Source organism: Echiichthys vipera (genome assembly GCF_963691815.1).
Source record: "Echiichthys vipera genome assembly, chromosome: 3".
In the NCBI taxonomy this organism is placed as follows: Eukaryota; Metazoa; Chordata; class Actinopteri; order Perciformes; family Trachinidae; genus Echiichthys; species Echiichthys vipera.
Genome location: NC_139828.1, coordinates 11,217,227 through 11,231,527, shown reverse-complemented (window position 1 = coordinate 11,231,527; position 14,301 = coordinate 11,217,227). Strand labels below are relative to the sequence as shown.

The following is a 14,301-nucleotide window of genomic DNA, read 5'->3' as shown; positions in this document are numbered from 1 at the left end:
GCAGTGAGATCTGGGATCTGTTCTAATGTTAATAGAGTTCATATTAGTCGCTGACAGCTATGAACTGTTATTTGACAAATGTTATTCATCAGCCTTTTCCGACTACATATCAAGATGCAATTTTGCTTTCTTTCAGACCTTCAGTCAGACCAATATTACAAAAGTGTGCCCCGGGTCGCAATGCATGTTTGCCTTTTACGGTGGGGAAAGTGTGTACCACCGCTACATCCTAGTCCTCCATCTGTGTAACCTGTTCGTGTTCCTCTGGCTGGTCAACTTTACCATCGCGCTGGGCCAGTGCACCCTGGCTGGGGCTTTTGCATCCTACTACTGGGCCCTGAAGAAGCCAGACGACATTCCTGCATGCCCCCTCTACTCCTCTTTCAGTCGAGCCATACGGTAGGGAGCAGCACAGACAGAGATGAAATGTTTCACCAAATACTAAATTTAGAGTTGAATGTTAAAGTAAATTGCTGATTTTAGCCTGGATGTTTTTCTGATATTGGTAGGCTCATTGTTTCTAACTAATAGACCACTATTGTTCATGTCAAAGTTAAGATCTTTGCTGCTTTACAAAGATTTCTTTACCAAAGTCAGGCGTGAATAAAAAATCCGATCTGGGACTTGCATGCTTGTCTCATAAATAACAGAATACAAAATAAGGGATTTCTCAGTACAAGCATTTAATGAATCTCATGCTAATGTTCAAATGTCTGTTACAATCTTTCGTGTCACAGTTACCACACAGGTTCCCTTGCCTTCGGTTCACTGATCCTCGCTGTGGTGCAGTTGATCCGAATTGTTCTTGAGTACCTGGATCACAAACTGAAAGGTCAGCTGTAACTAACTGAAACACTAATCTCACTTAATTTAATGATTATTTGAAATGGGATGTTGATGATCGATAATGTTTTCCCAGGCTCTCAAAATGCATGTGCTCGATTCCTGCTGTGCTGCCTCAAATGCTGCTTCTGGTGCCTGGAAAAATTCATCAAGTTCATCAACAGAAACGCATTCATTATGGTGAGCTGAGAAACATCTGCTGTGGACTGATTCAGTTGTAAGTTGGCCTGGCTGGTGCCTTGATGTTTAATTACCTTCTACTTTTCTCTCCCCAATAGATAGCAATATACGGAAAGAATTTCTGTACCTCTTCCAAGGATTCTTTCTTCCTCTTGATGAGGAACGTAATTCGGTAAGGTCTTTCTTGTAGGTGTGTGTCATTGTCAGAGTACACATTACTTGCTGCTGAAAAGTGTTTCAAGCAAGTGCACATTTTTCCTTATTAGCCTACTCATCTTCTCAGTGTGTGACTTTGCCTTCTCCGTTTCTCTTTGTGTATCTCCTATGCAGGGTGGCTGTCCTGGACAAGGTGACAGACTTTCTGCTCTTCTTGGGAAAACTGCTTATTTCAGGAAGTGTTGGTGAGTTTCCTGTAACCCACAGTCTCTGAAGTGATATAAACCACGGCAAGGACAAAAAAAATTGCACGAGAGACAGGACAAGATGTCCTCCTGAATATTAGGTGGATGATAAATCGTCTCCTCGTTATTTCATCCATGCACATACTTTATTTCCATTTTAAGTTGAAATTTACAGCTGCACAGTCCGTCTGCCCGTCGGAAAAGAATTTAATCTCCTACATTCAATTTTGGGCGGCATTAAATTCAATTCAGTTTATGAGATAAACATAAATCCAGATCAATCCTAGAAGTTACCCTTACAATTCCCTGTACAAAATATACTGGGCTATTCGTCCTTAGGGTTCACTAATGTAAGATTTATTGATCTAAATGTACCACAGCAAGTATGTATGTTTGTAAGATAATCATTCTTCCCCTTTCAACCAATTTAAGAAAGCATTTTAGAATTATTTGTGCTGCTTGTTGACTGACACTGTCTTGGTTGGTTTTCCAAAGATCCCATATATATTTATGTTTTCTCTTAACGTGATTATAAAGCAATTATAAAAGGATTTAGCCAAGAGTCTGAGTGCAATGCTTTTTTATGTTTTCCAGGTGTTCTTGCATTTTTCTTCTTCACACGTAAAATACCAGTGATTCAAGAGGAGGTGCCATCCCTAAATTACTACTGGGTCCCTCTTCTGGTAAATAATTCAAATGTGTGCTATTTAATGTGTAATTGTACCAGCAATAACAACTGAGGCCGAAACATTTTTTTTACAGAAGTTGAGGTATGATTGTATTCTGACTTGAGATTTTTTGCAGGTACTCAGAGGTGCTTAGTTTTATTTAAAATTTCCATCCTTTTCCTTTTTCCATTTTGTGGTAGAGTGCTCCTCAGATTGTCTTTTATTAATATAACTGTAGAGAATTCAAAATTCATAAAATGCAGCTGGAGCATTACTTGATAAATATGTGAAATGGGACTTTTTTTTCAGTTTTCTCAAAAAAATATACCACTAAAAGAGTTTATCTGTCTTCAATTTTGCCACATTTTTGCAAACGGTGTCACTTATGTCATTTAATAATTTAGAACTTATGAATGTAGCCAGAAGTTTGCAAGTATTTTTTGGTGACTCTACTAATTTCTATGATGACCTAGAGACAGGTGCAGAGACTGGGATCTGATTTATTTCCTCACCCTCTAACAGCGTGTCTAACACCCCTCCTGTTTCCAGAACAGAGAGAACACACACTTCCTGGTGTAAAATGTGAGGGATGAAGTTTGTCTCTGCAAATGTGTGGCATAGAGCAATGCTCACTGGGTTTAGTGTTGGGAAGTTGTTAAACTGCATTTAACACCATTTCAGTTATCCAAATCAGATTGCATTGTTGCACACAGCAATTCGTTTTGATGAAGGATTTATGACTCAACGATCTTGAGGTTTTTGGTAGGGATGGACATGAGTGGTCTAGTCCTCGAATAGTCCAAAATAGATTTGGAAAAATGAGTACTCGATTGGCCCTTGAGGAATTGATGCGATCCCTCGTCTTGGAGTTAACTACTCGTGCCCATCTCTAGTTTTTGGTGTTTGTTGGAATGCAGGATTTTGTTGTCGTATAATAAAACCGACTTGCAGAATAAATGTTGAGCATACTGACTTCAACCTGTTGATTCTTTCAGACGGTGATATTTGGATCCTACATGATTGCACACGGCTTCTTTAACGTCTATTCCATGTGTGTGGACACGATGTTCCTGTGCTTTTGTAAGTATGCTTTATCACTACTTTACATAGCATTATGTGAGAATAGAACTACTGCTATGATGAAGTAGCCTGCACGCAGAATATAACTCTTTCTCTCTGTACAACTGACTCTAAATGACAACTGAAACTGACCTCCTTATTCAACTCTCTAATTCCTGCATGACCTTTTGATGAATTCTCTCTACTAAGTCTTTGCTTTCTCGTTCTGGCTGCCACTCTGTCTGCTATCGCTGCTCCTGCTCCTGTCCTGTGCTCTGCTGGGACCCGGTCTCAGGTGAAGACCTGGAGAGGAATGACGGTTCTTCCTCCAGGCCCTACTACATGTCTCCTAGCCTGCACAAGATCCTTCGCAAAGGAGAGGAGGGTGCCAAATCATGCGCTGCCTCCTGAGCGATGTGCAGCCATTTTTACTGAACTGTTGACTCTCATATCTACCATATGTGTGGGGGTCTGGACGTTTTAGAGCGAGTACTGTAGGGCTAAACATCAAAACTGGATGCATCCCAGCCTGGTCAGGGATGGCCTGGACATGAAAAGGACATGCTTTTACATTCAGTTCCTCCCAGAAAAGGCACAGGGGACTAGAACAGTCCAGTTTACTTCCTCTCTTGAGCCAACTCAGATACTTGCCTTTTTTTCTGCCATGCTTATTTCCTTTTTTCTTCTCTGTATTCTCTGCTGACCTCTGCCTTACTGAGAGGGTACAAGTTAACTCGCAGGACGGACGCACAGACTGAGGAGACTATGATATGAGCATTTTTTTATTCAAACAAACATAAGGACCTTAACATGTACAGATGCCATTGATGGACTAAGGCATAAGGCTTCACTTCATGAAAAAGTGGTGGACTTACAGAGCACCCTCTTGTCGCACTTTGGTCTTCTAGTGTAAAATCATGTTTTGTATGCACTTTCACATATGGGAAAAGAACCATGTGATTTATTTCTTCTGTCAAGCATGATTATGTTGCTGGCTGTTGAAGTTTACCATTTGTTTTATAGGTTGCTTTGATCCAGCGTATTTACACTAACACAAACACAGATCCCAAAAAAATGGTGTGTAACTCTGCACTTACCAAAACAGGTTTCATTTCATCATTGAAAAAAGGGTCTCAATCATTTCAAAGTTTCCATTATGCTCATAGATGTACTGTAAACCAGATAGTCTTTGTGGGAGGTCAAGACTTCAAAAGACATTTCATGGTTTTGGCTTAAAATTTGAACAGAATCTGAAAGTTTTCAGAAAAAAAAATGTCTGAATGCAGCCACTAGTTTATGTGCCTAGTTGTGAAGAAAAAAAAGTTCCTCTTATTCTGTGGTTTTAGACCTAACACCAGGAACCTTTTGCGATACAGTTTATAAAAGGATGTCAAAGCCATTTTTGGTAATTTTTTTATTGGATGGTTCAGATGTATTGCTGTTTTAATACTAAGTATAATACACGCATCTATCTGGAGGTTATTCAGTGTTCTTTTTGTATAGGGGAATTTTTTTTATCAATGAAATCCAATGAAAATGTGAATCTTTTTTTGGAATAAACATAAATGGTTAAAGTATTGTCTAGTGCAATTTCCATCTCAGTTTTTAACATGTTGCTACTGCTGCCTCCTAGTGTGGGATCTGGAGGCGAACGACGGCTCTCCCGGCCGGCCCTTCTACATGAACAGATCCTTGAAGCGCATCCTCAACAAGAAGAATGTCCGGGCGCCAAGCATGCAATAGAGAAAAGATGAAAGGTGGGGGAAGGAGAAAGACTCAAGGTCATTTACCAAAATATAATATAATATATATATGGTATAAGCATTTTAGCCAAATGTAAAGTGTACATAAGTTGTACACTTTAATGAAGAAACTGTTACAACTCTAATAATTAGATTCTCCCACCCTCTAATAATTTATGGACGTGATGGTTGGTATAGCTAGCATTTGTTGTATTTGTATTGGATGTTGTACAAAGTTGTACAGAGTTCTTGTAAATATTTTATTTTGTTTTATTGTTATATATGCATAGTATTTACAGCCACAATCATACTACACAGTACGTTCCTATTGGAATGAGTGATTTCTTTCTTTATTGAGATTGTAGTAAATATTGGCTGTTTCTGCTTTTAATCTCATGCAGTTTCCAGTTTTCACCACTTGGTGGTGCCAGTTTATTACTAGACTTGACAAGTCTAATGCGTGTACCGTTGTTGAGGTGTGAATGCACTGCTGATTATACTAGTTTTTCCATGAAATGGTCAAACGTCAACGTCGGCTCACCTGTGTATTGTGTTAGCACAGTTTTTGACCTCAAATTGTCTCACATTGAGAAACATATTTGCCACTTAACGTCCCCTGTTGTTATATTTAACTGTCAAGGACATAATGGCACAGCAGTTCAAAGTGCGTCACTCTTTAAGTGCCTGTTTCATTGAATTGCCACACTGAGTATCTAATTGCATCCTGCAGCTACATAGGTTAAATTGGAAGATGCTTTTCTGACATTTTTAATTTGTTAAAGGGGGGAATCAGATGCCAGTGATGGAACTTCTTCTATTTCCCAGATGTTAGGGGTAGGGGTATCACTTAACCACATAACCATAAAGTCACGGGTATATTCTTCTTTGCTGATTGTGTCCAATCAGCAAAGAAAGCAGAACCTCAACATGTTACACGTGCTTTCAACGTGTTCTCTCAGTGATATTCCCCGAAAATATTTCTTATTAGTAAAAAAAAAAGTGGCTTCCCTTACAGAGTATGGTGGCTGTGGTCACCCTGATTTGATATCAGTTTCAGTGCACTTCAATAGTATTACATTTTTTGCAGCATTAAAAAAAGATACAACTATAGTACAATTCCTTTCTCGGCTTTCCATTTGCATGCTTTGTAGGTTTGCAGATATGGCTGAACATGAGGCTTTTGTTTGCATTTGATCACCTGTAATAAATGAAAACAACATCTGACAAACACCTATATACACCTGACAGCAAAAGGTATAAACAGAAAACAGCAGATGGATGCTTTAAGAAGTTTCATTTTAGGGTCATTCTGTAGTACACCAACATTTCTTGTTGGAGTTCTAAACTTTTGAAACAGCGTTAAATCTTTTCGTTACCATGTAGTATTGTTGAGTTTTTAAGACCAAGCACACATGCTCTTGAAAAACAGCTGATGTCAAGATCAGTTTACATGATTGTTTGCATTACCGATGACCCACTGGAGGATGTAGTCTGATGGATTTTTTGATTAGTTGATGAAATCCTACGAGGTGCTGCTGTTGTTTTTTTTTTTTTGTCCGAATCCAGGAAAAGCTTGAAGAATTGAATTACTTACAGGTTTGGGTGTCACCACGTTGTTGGTAATGTGACTGATGAAATAAATGAGTGACACAGCTGCTGGTGGTTTCCCACACTGTGTCCTTGTGTTTCACAGACATCAAACTTCTGATGATGTTTCTTTTTTCTTAAATGGGTTTATGCATCGCTTTGGAATATGCTCATCTTTAGATCTTTGAGATGTGACTCACGCTCAAGAGTCTTTGTAGCATGTTTGTCAAACCTATGAGAACCTGCCCTCATGGTGCCTCAGAGTGACAGCACTGCCAGACGTACAAACCTTCTGCCGCCGTTTGAGTCAAACATGCCGGGACACGTACAACATAACCTTTCAGTAAAAGCAAAACAACTCCGCTTGTGTATTTGAAAGGAGAGAAATGATGCATGTAGAGCTCAGTGTGGCACATTAATACGCGTGTAGCGTGCTATTATTCCTTTTTATACTGAATAACTATTGTGTATCTTTATGTTCATGCATCTCAGGTTTAGTTCTTTTCCCATGAGGGTGAATAGCTAAGATCTGATAAGTGAAGTAAAAACTGTATTTTTATATGGCTCCCCCTCCTTCGCATGTCTGGAAATTAGATTCTTTTGGTCAACCACAGTCAACAAGTAGACACAAGTAAAACTGCTTTCCTTGTTAGTGAGTGCGTCAGTTTTCTTACCACAGACTCTTAAAAGTCGAACTCTCAAGATGCAGTGCTCAAACCTGTCGATGCTCCAAACTGTTGTATTTATTGTGACTGATCTGTGCAGAAATCTGAGAGTATAAACGCCTCTGTCATTTATTTATTTATACCGTATACAGGTTGCATGTGTTTTTTAACAGATTATATTGCCTTCAAATAGAGATGTTTTGGTGCTTCTGTTTTTATCAATAAATACTTTGTCATCTATGCATTTACTTTCTTCCCAAATTCTAGCAGCATGTCCGCTGCCACTGGATCGTATCCGTTAAATGTCAGTTTTCATTCATTCACCCGAGGTTTGTGAAAGTAGACATTTATTTTAAAAACAGACTTCACATACAATAAATAAATTAAATTGCAATATTCAAACACTGCTATACAAACAATTTCATGTTCACCTTCATAATGAGTTGACATTGGGGGTCTTTCACGTAGAGTAGCATGGACAAACTGTCACCAACTACACAAACAAATATAAATCTATAATGTCGTAGGTCACAATCCAATGAGGTACACTGAAACCTTTCCATTATCACACTGTACAGTACAAATTATAGTCATCCATAATATGCTCAACAATGACTTAAGTGTTTTTAAAGAATGTCAACATGTAATGTTCAAGAAAATGAAAAGTATTATGGCTCACTTAAAGTGTGTGTGTGTGTGTGTGTGTGTGTGTGTGTGTGTGTGTGTGTGTGTGTGTGTGTGTGTGTGTGTGTGTGTGTGTGTGTGTGTGTGTGTGTGTGTGTGTGTGTGTGTGTGTGTGTGTGTGTGTGTGTGTGTGTGTGTGTGTGTGTGTGTGTGTGTGTGTGTGTGTGTGTGTGTGTGTGTGTGTGTGTGTGTGTGTGTGTGTGTGTGTGTGTGTGTGTGTGTGTGTGTGTGTGTCGCTCAGGCGTGAGACACGGGCAGGGAGGTCATGGCGTGGGCTGGCAGCAGCGGCTGAAACATGGATGGAGGGGAGTGTACTGCGGGCACACAGAGAGCACTGGAGTCATAACAGTTTCCATAAGTTAAATATCTATAAATAAAATGTAATTAAGACATCAGTAAAAGGTTTACGATATTAAAGCTTATTTTATCTTAGTTACATTGTTTTAAAATAAATTCGCAGTGTTAAGTAATTTAGGTTTTGCAAAAATAAATGTAATTTCTAGTACCACAGCAGTTTTTATGACCACTTGAAAAGTGAAAGCTAAAAAAAACACTGAATAAATGCAAGAAGAGTTGGGTCCATGTGATGAACAGTGAGGGCCACTGTGACCTCATGGGTGTAGGAAAGCATGCGGATAACCGTATATTAAAATATGCATCCTTCCAATTATGTCTATGGGAAAGTCTGGCTATTGATTAATTTTGCTTTAAGTTAAAAAAAAAAGGTATCTTTTTGTAGCTGAGGTTTCTTTATTAACCTAAATTATTTTGCATTTGAAGACTTTTTAGATGTTCATTTTGAAAACTAATATTTTAGTTCAGCATCATCAAATTAACTAAGATTTTTCTTTGACTACGTTTATGCCACTCTTTTAGTTTTTCAGAGCCAAAGGTTCAATCACTAACAAAGAAAGAACGAGATAATGGGCGGCCTTTGTTAGTGCCTGTTGTTGGGCAAAATACGCAAGAAAAAGTTTGAATTAAATAAACCACAACAATATAATTATTTCAAGTGTTAGCAATTCAACATATAGTTTTTGATGGTAAGCAGTGAACCACAGTAAACAGTAACATCATGAAAAGCCTGGTGCTCACTGTCTATGAAGGAGTGTAGTGCAGAGAGCATTGATCCCTCCGGGCCTCCGTAAGCCGTGTACTGCAGCTCCTCAGGGGTCGGTGTGGGCTGGGAGAGGCAGCTGGACTGCAGTGAGGTCATGGGGGTGCTGGAGTTGTGGTTGGGGCTCACGTGCTTCTTGTGGCGTGCTCGGCAGTTCTGGAACCAGACCTGTTGGTTAACGAGACGAGAGCCTTTTGTGATGCTGCGTTCGAAGGTAACAATCCAGGAAGAAGCATCCATTACGGAGGAGTCGCTTCTGTGTCACTATCAAACCGTCGTTAGCAGTGTGGCTTGAACCGCGGCTCTGGAAACACGGTTAATTGTCTTTGCACGTCCCATTAGACATATTTAAACACGTTAGCAACGCTCTTGTCAAGTATTAGACACATACACTCACACTTTGTTTGTTTTTTTTCTATGTAAAAAGAATAGAATAAACAAGAGAATGCGCTCTCCTTCGCACATACATGATTATGCACCTTTTACCAGCAGTGGAAAGTAACTGAGTACATTTGCTCAATTACTAAACTGAAGTATAATTTGATTGTATTTAGGGTACTTGAGTATTTCCACGTTATGCTGCTTTGTACTCCTAGTTCACTACATTTCAAAGGAAAACATAATACTCTGTTACAGTCTCTTTTCAACTACAGTTACTGTATGTTTATAATTAATATATTGCATATTTTCAAACATATAATCATCTTATGAAATACAATGCACTCTTGTGGATTCCACTGAAGCAGAATATCAAGTATTTCATACTAGGTTTAACTAAATCAGCTACACTGATTTCACAATAATACACCAATAATCGTACAGCGATAGAATAGAGAAAGGATGATGTGCAAAGACTAAGTTGTCTATTCACATACAACAGATTTAAGTTAGTTGTAGAAAGCCTGGGAGATGAGGGATAAAGTAAAGGCTTGTAGTGTTTCTTCATCATTTTACGCAAACATAAAAAGCATGTAGAAGTGCATTTAATGGTGTAATTTATGTTTTCAATTGGTTCTGAACATGTTTTATCAGCAGGTTGTAGTTAAGTTTTGACTCATGCTTCTCTCTCAGTAGTAGGATCAAACTGTATATTCCATCCTCCGTTTCCCCCTCATGCACCGGTCCCTTCACTGACCTGTATGACTCTTCGACTGAGGCCGGTCTGCTCCGCCAGTTTCTGCAGAGTTTGGGCATCTGGATTGTTGTCCTGAGCAAACTGGGCCTGCATCACCTGCATGTTCCGAGGGAAAAGAGGATCCGTTCAATAACACACAGGTTCACATTTGGTTTCTCTATCAAAAACACTGCTGTTGACATTTTAATATCATTATAGCGTCATATTATGTTTTTGGAATGAAGACTGTCAAATAGGGATAAATTTGTACGGATAAATGTGAACGAAAAAATGTATTTAAGTGATGAAATATAAAAATGTTAAACTGTAAATTTGGACTGAATGTTAGTGCCCTGCACAATGCTTATCATTATTAATATTATTAGTATTATTGTTATTATTAAGCGAGGGAAACTGTACAAAAGTATAATTTAAAAAACAATGTCCTGGTTTGTGGCATTCTGCATGTATGCTCATTTTTAGTACACAAATATGTAATTATGATAACATTTTAGAGGATGAGGCCAATGTTTTTAGTCTCTCTTTCTATTTTAATTAAAGAATTCAGTGTTTTCTCAGCCGAATCCTGTTAAATATAATTTTATCCGTGTGAGGTTTGAGGTTAACCTGCAGCTGGTCGGCGGTGAAGCTGGTCCGTGCTCTCTTGGAGGGTTTGGGCTGATTAATCTCCTGCTCAGTGGGCACGGCGCCCTCCATGTTAACACTGTTTCCTGCAACAAGAGCATATTCTCATATTAAAACATATTTAAATATTAATCACACAATATGAAATCTATATTACTTTGAATCACAGCATTTTAAACATGTGGAATAAAAAGAACACCATGCAATAACCTTATTATAAAATGGGAAGTTCACTTTAAATTCAAATGAATTACTATAATAGCCTCAGTTTAGGCCTTATAGTCATTTCCATATGGATCAAATGATCAAATATCAATAATAAAAAAAGCACATTCAGCTTATCTTTAGTTTTGAATTAAATAAAAACTGAATTAGTTAAAAAATCTAAGTCTATGATAAGTATTTGAATTATTTTTTTTATACAACAGGCTATGGAAATATTGTCTTTTTGATGAAAAATAATAAATATGTAGAAAAGAATTGGAAGCAGTTTGAGTTACTGCTCCAGCCTGTAAAGTTCTGTCAGAGTGTAAAAAACAGGACCGGGTCTTTCAGCGGCTCACCCTTCTCCACGGCCCGCTTGAGGTTGTCCAACATGCAGTCGTAGTGGACCCTGCAGAGCACCTTCTCCTCCACCAGAGCGAACTCCTCCCCGGTGGACAGCTGCCTCTTACAGGAGAAGCAGGCGAAGCAGGCCAGGTGGTACACGTTACCCTTCGCCCGGCGGACCCAGTCTGTGGAGTGGATGTTCCGGCCGCAGCACGCGCACCAGGTGCCATATCTTCTGCAGGTGAGAAAAGCACACACCGCACACACACACACACACATTAGCTGCCCGAGGGCATTTAAAGGCTTCAATATCGAATAGTTTTGTCTTTTTAAAGGCAGATTAAGTAGTAAAAGGAGTTTTAGGCCAAGAATTAAGGAAGTTAAGCCTTTGATTCAGTCTGGACCTCTGCAGCAAAACTCTGACACACAGGCTGCAGCTGCTTTTGTGACTGTGTCTGGCTGAAGTGTGCCCTGGAAAATTAAATTAAATTAGGCTAATCACAGCGTTGACTTACAGAAGACACACATTATTTTACCCACTGATCCAATATTAATAAAATCTGCTTCACCCATCCATCTCCTAGAAGCGAGTCTTGATTAGAAATTATTAACCGAATATAGATAATTAAAATATAGGATACGTTTAATAAATATCCAGGACAAGCAGGGTTCAATAAATCCTGATATTATAATAATAAAAATTATTGTTATTATTATTACTGTCGTTAATATTCTATAATTGCAATATTAAACGGTTCATAATAATAATAATTTCGTTTCTGCAGCTTCGATTGTCGTTTGAGGAGCACTCATAAAAAGTCGATGCACATACCTAAAGTAATCCAGTTTACAGAAAACCTCTTTCTCTTTGATGTAACAGCTCGTGTGGCTGCCAAGTGAAGTCTGGCACACGCTGCAGGACAGACAGCGCACATGCCAGCACAAGTCATTAACCTAAAGCAGAGATAGGTTAATTAACATAAGTCAATCAAGGTAGGCCCGTATAGGCTCCTACACGCATGGATTCCAGCGTGAGCCTCAAAACAAAAACAACAACAACAACAAAAAAGAACAGTAATCACTCAAAAAAAAAAAACGCGCACCAAAAGTGTTTACCTTTAATAAATATTTATCCACAATTTCCTCGTTGCAGCTCGCGCAGACCGCTCTGCCTAACAGCGGCGCAGATGCCATCGCCTGCAGCGACGACGCGTCCTCATCCAAAACTTCCACCGGCGCGCCCTGAGGGGAATCAGACCTGCGGTTAGAAGATGACGCACAGGAGCGCATCCACCCCGTGCAGCGTGCAGCGTACAGTAAGCCTCCGCAGCATGATTAACAGAACATGTTTGAACTCAGCTCACCTCATGATAAACTGTAAAATTAGAAAGAACTAAATCCTCAGACTCTAGTTTTTCCATCCTCAAAAACACATCCGGATAAATAAGTTTACAAAACAATATCAAAGCATCCATCCCCACAAAAAGAAAACGAAATCAGGGTGAACTGTTTTTTTACGCACGGACTAAAAGAAAGTTAACAGCTGCGCCTTTGAAGTGAGAACATTTGCTGTAAGAGTTCTCGCGTTGATGCCCACAGCCCCGAACATTTCAAACTACATCCTAAGTTTGATCTGCAACAATTGATTCCTACCATAATGTCCCTCCTGTCCTCTGTGCATTTGCCTAGCAGCTCTGCGTCTCCTTTGCAATCTTCACACATGACGAGGGAGCTACGGCGGGGAGAGGGCGTGGGTCTGTCACAGTCCGTCGCAGCTGCCTTAAATGCCCCCGCTCCTTCCCATAAATATCATGCCTTTCACTTTTCACCATGACAACGCCGGCGATTACCGAAATGACATTTAAAAGAGAGGGATAGTCATTACGTACATAAACAGACAACACTTGAGCTAATACTTATCCTATGTGCATTATGTTCTTGAGATCTGCCTTTGGGGGATTCAGCGAACCGCTCGCATGCGTGCGCGCGTGCTGTTGTGAAACACCCCCACGACGCACCAATTTCACGTGTCAATCAAAAACAAAACAAAACAGGTAAAAGGGGGGAGAAAAAAACCGCGCGAGGTCTCAGGGAAAAGGGGTTTGATTTTTTTAATAGCGGCAATTAAAAAAGGCTAAGTTCGCCACAAACGTCTCCCCGGGGCGAGCGAAAGGTGAAGAGGTCTCATTAACTACTTGAGTTTTTAATTGCAGAATTCAGCGAGGGGTAATTTTCTTCGACATTTCTTCAAATTGTGAAAATACTGAGCTGTCAGCGTGTGCGAGGCCGGCTTTAATGACAGACCCGGAGCCCACTTTGATTTAATTGGCAAAGCAATTTCTGCTAATATTTAATCTCCGACGCGGTGACTCACGCGTCGCCCCGCTGATCACAAATCCACGCGTCTTTACTTTTTCACACTCACCTCATCGCCGGACGACAGAGGTCCGTTTTCCGTGTCGTTCACGACGCAACACTCGACTTTGACTTCGCTCTTCCAGCGCATGTCTGTCCGGGAGTGCGACGCTTCCCAGTTTCAAAGTAAAAGTGCAGTTATTCTTTCCTTTCTCCTCCAGGATTCCTCTGCGCGTCTGTCGCTCTGCCCGCAGCTCTCTCCAGAGGGCGGATCATAATTCATATTTCCCCGTCCTCTGTGGCCGCGCCTCCCTTTGGAAATTAAACTTATAGTGTGGTCTTATAAGGAGAGAAAGTTCCACATTCATATCGATATTTTCAGACGGATTTCTGATTTAATGACTCAACAACATTATACATTTTAACGGTATAAAACTACATTTAGCCTACTCAAGCACTGTACCCCGTTATAATTTTAAGGTAGCCTACTTTTACTTTATTTGAGTATTTTATAGGCTTTACTATATACACCTTATCTGTTATACATTTCTAAAGGGCAAAACCTACTTTTTACTGCACTTTTTATCTGACAGATTTCCACATTAAGGGTTCCCACATTAAGATCTTACATACAAAACGTTCTGTAATAAATAACATTATGCATTTTTATAGATTAAACTACACAATAATAT

The 14,301-nt window shown here is 39.5% G+C and overlaps 2 protein-coding genes across 2 annotated transcripts in view; one reads left to right on the top strand and one right to left on the bottom strand.

The window, feature by feature from the left end:
- The window catches only part of slc44a5b (solute carrier family 44 member 5b), a 34,740-nt gene extending 29,768 nt beyond the window's left edge, over positions 1–4,972 (top strand). The window contains exons 15-22 of the mRNA XM_083911424.1: positions 137–399; positions 738–832; positions 920–1,023; positions 1,122–1,195; positions 1,354–1,424; positions 2,019–2,107; positions 3,088–3,172; positions 4,785–4,972. Coding sequence (XP_083767550.1) covers positions 137–399; positions 738–832; positions 920–1,023; positions 1,122–1,195; positions 1,354–1,424; positions 2,019–2,107; positions 3,088–3,172; positions 4,785–4,894 — 891 coding nt within the window. The 3' untranslated portion in view covers positions 4,895–4,972. The remainder of the gene's footprint in view (positions 1–136; positions 400–737; positions 833–919; positions 1,024–1,121; positions 1,196–1,353; positions 1,425–2,018; positions 2,108–3,087; positions 3,173–4,784) is intronic.
- A 3,070-nt stretch (positions 4,973–8,042) lies between these two features.
- Positions 8,043–13,825, bottom strand: LOC310966710 (LIM/homeobox protein Lhx8-like). Its single transcript, XM_083940538.1, has 8 exons — positions 13,680–13,825; positions 12,371–12,496; positions 12,087–12,208; positions 11,269–11,489; positions 10,688–10,791; positions 10,082–10,177; positions 8,925–9,114; positions 8,043–8,143 (listed from the first exon to the last, which is right to left on the bottom strand). The coding sequence occupies exons 1-8, from the start codon at positions 13,758–13,760 to the stop codon at positions 8,067–8,069; spliced, it is 1,017 nt and encodes a 338-aa protein (XP_083796664.1). The 5' UTR covers positions 13,761–13,825; the 3' UTR covers positions 8,043–8,066.
- Between the last annotated feature and the right edge of the window lie 476 nt (positions 13,826–14,301).

Bases quoted from the DNA above. Each gene is read 5' to 3' on its own strand.
- LOC310966710 (XM_083940538.1), bottom strand. From the start codon at position 13,760: ATGCGCTGGAAGAGCGAAGTCAAAGTCGAGTGTTGCGTCGTGAACGAC. The intron at 12,209-12,370 runs GTAAACACTTTT...TCTCTGCTTTAG, and splicing joins TGGATAAATATTTATTAAAG to GTTAATGACTTGTGCTGGCA. The intron at 10,792-11,268 runs GTGAGCCGCTGA...CTCTTGTTGCAG, and splicing joins CAAGCGGGCCGTGGAGAAGG to GAAACAGTGTTAACATGGAG.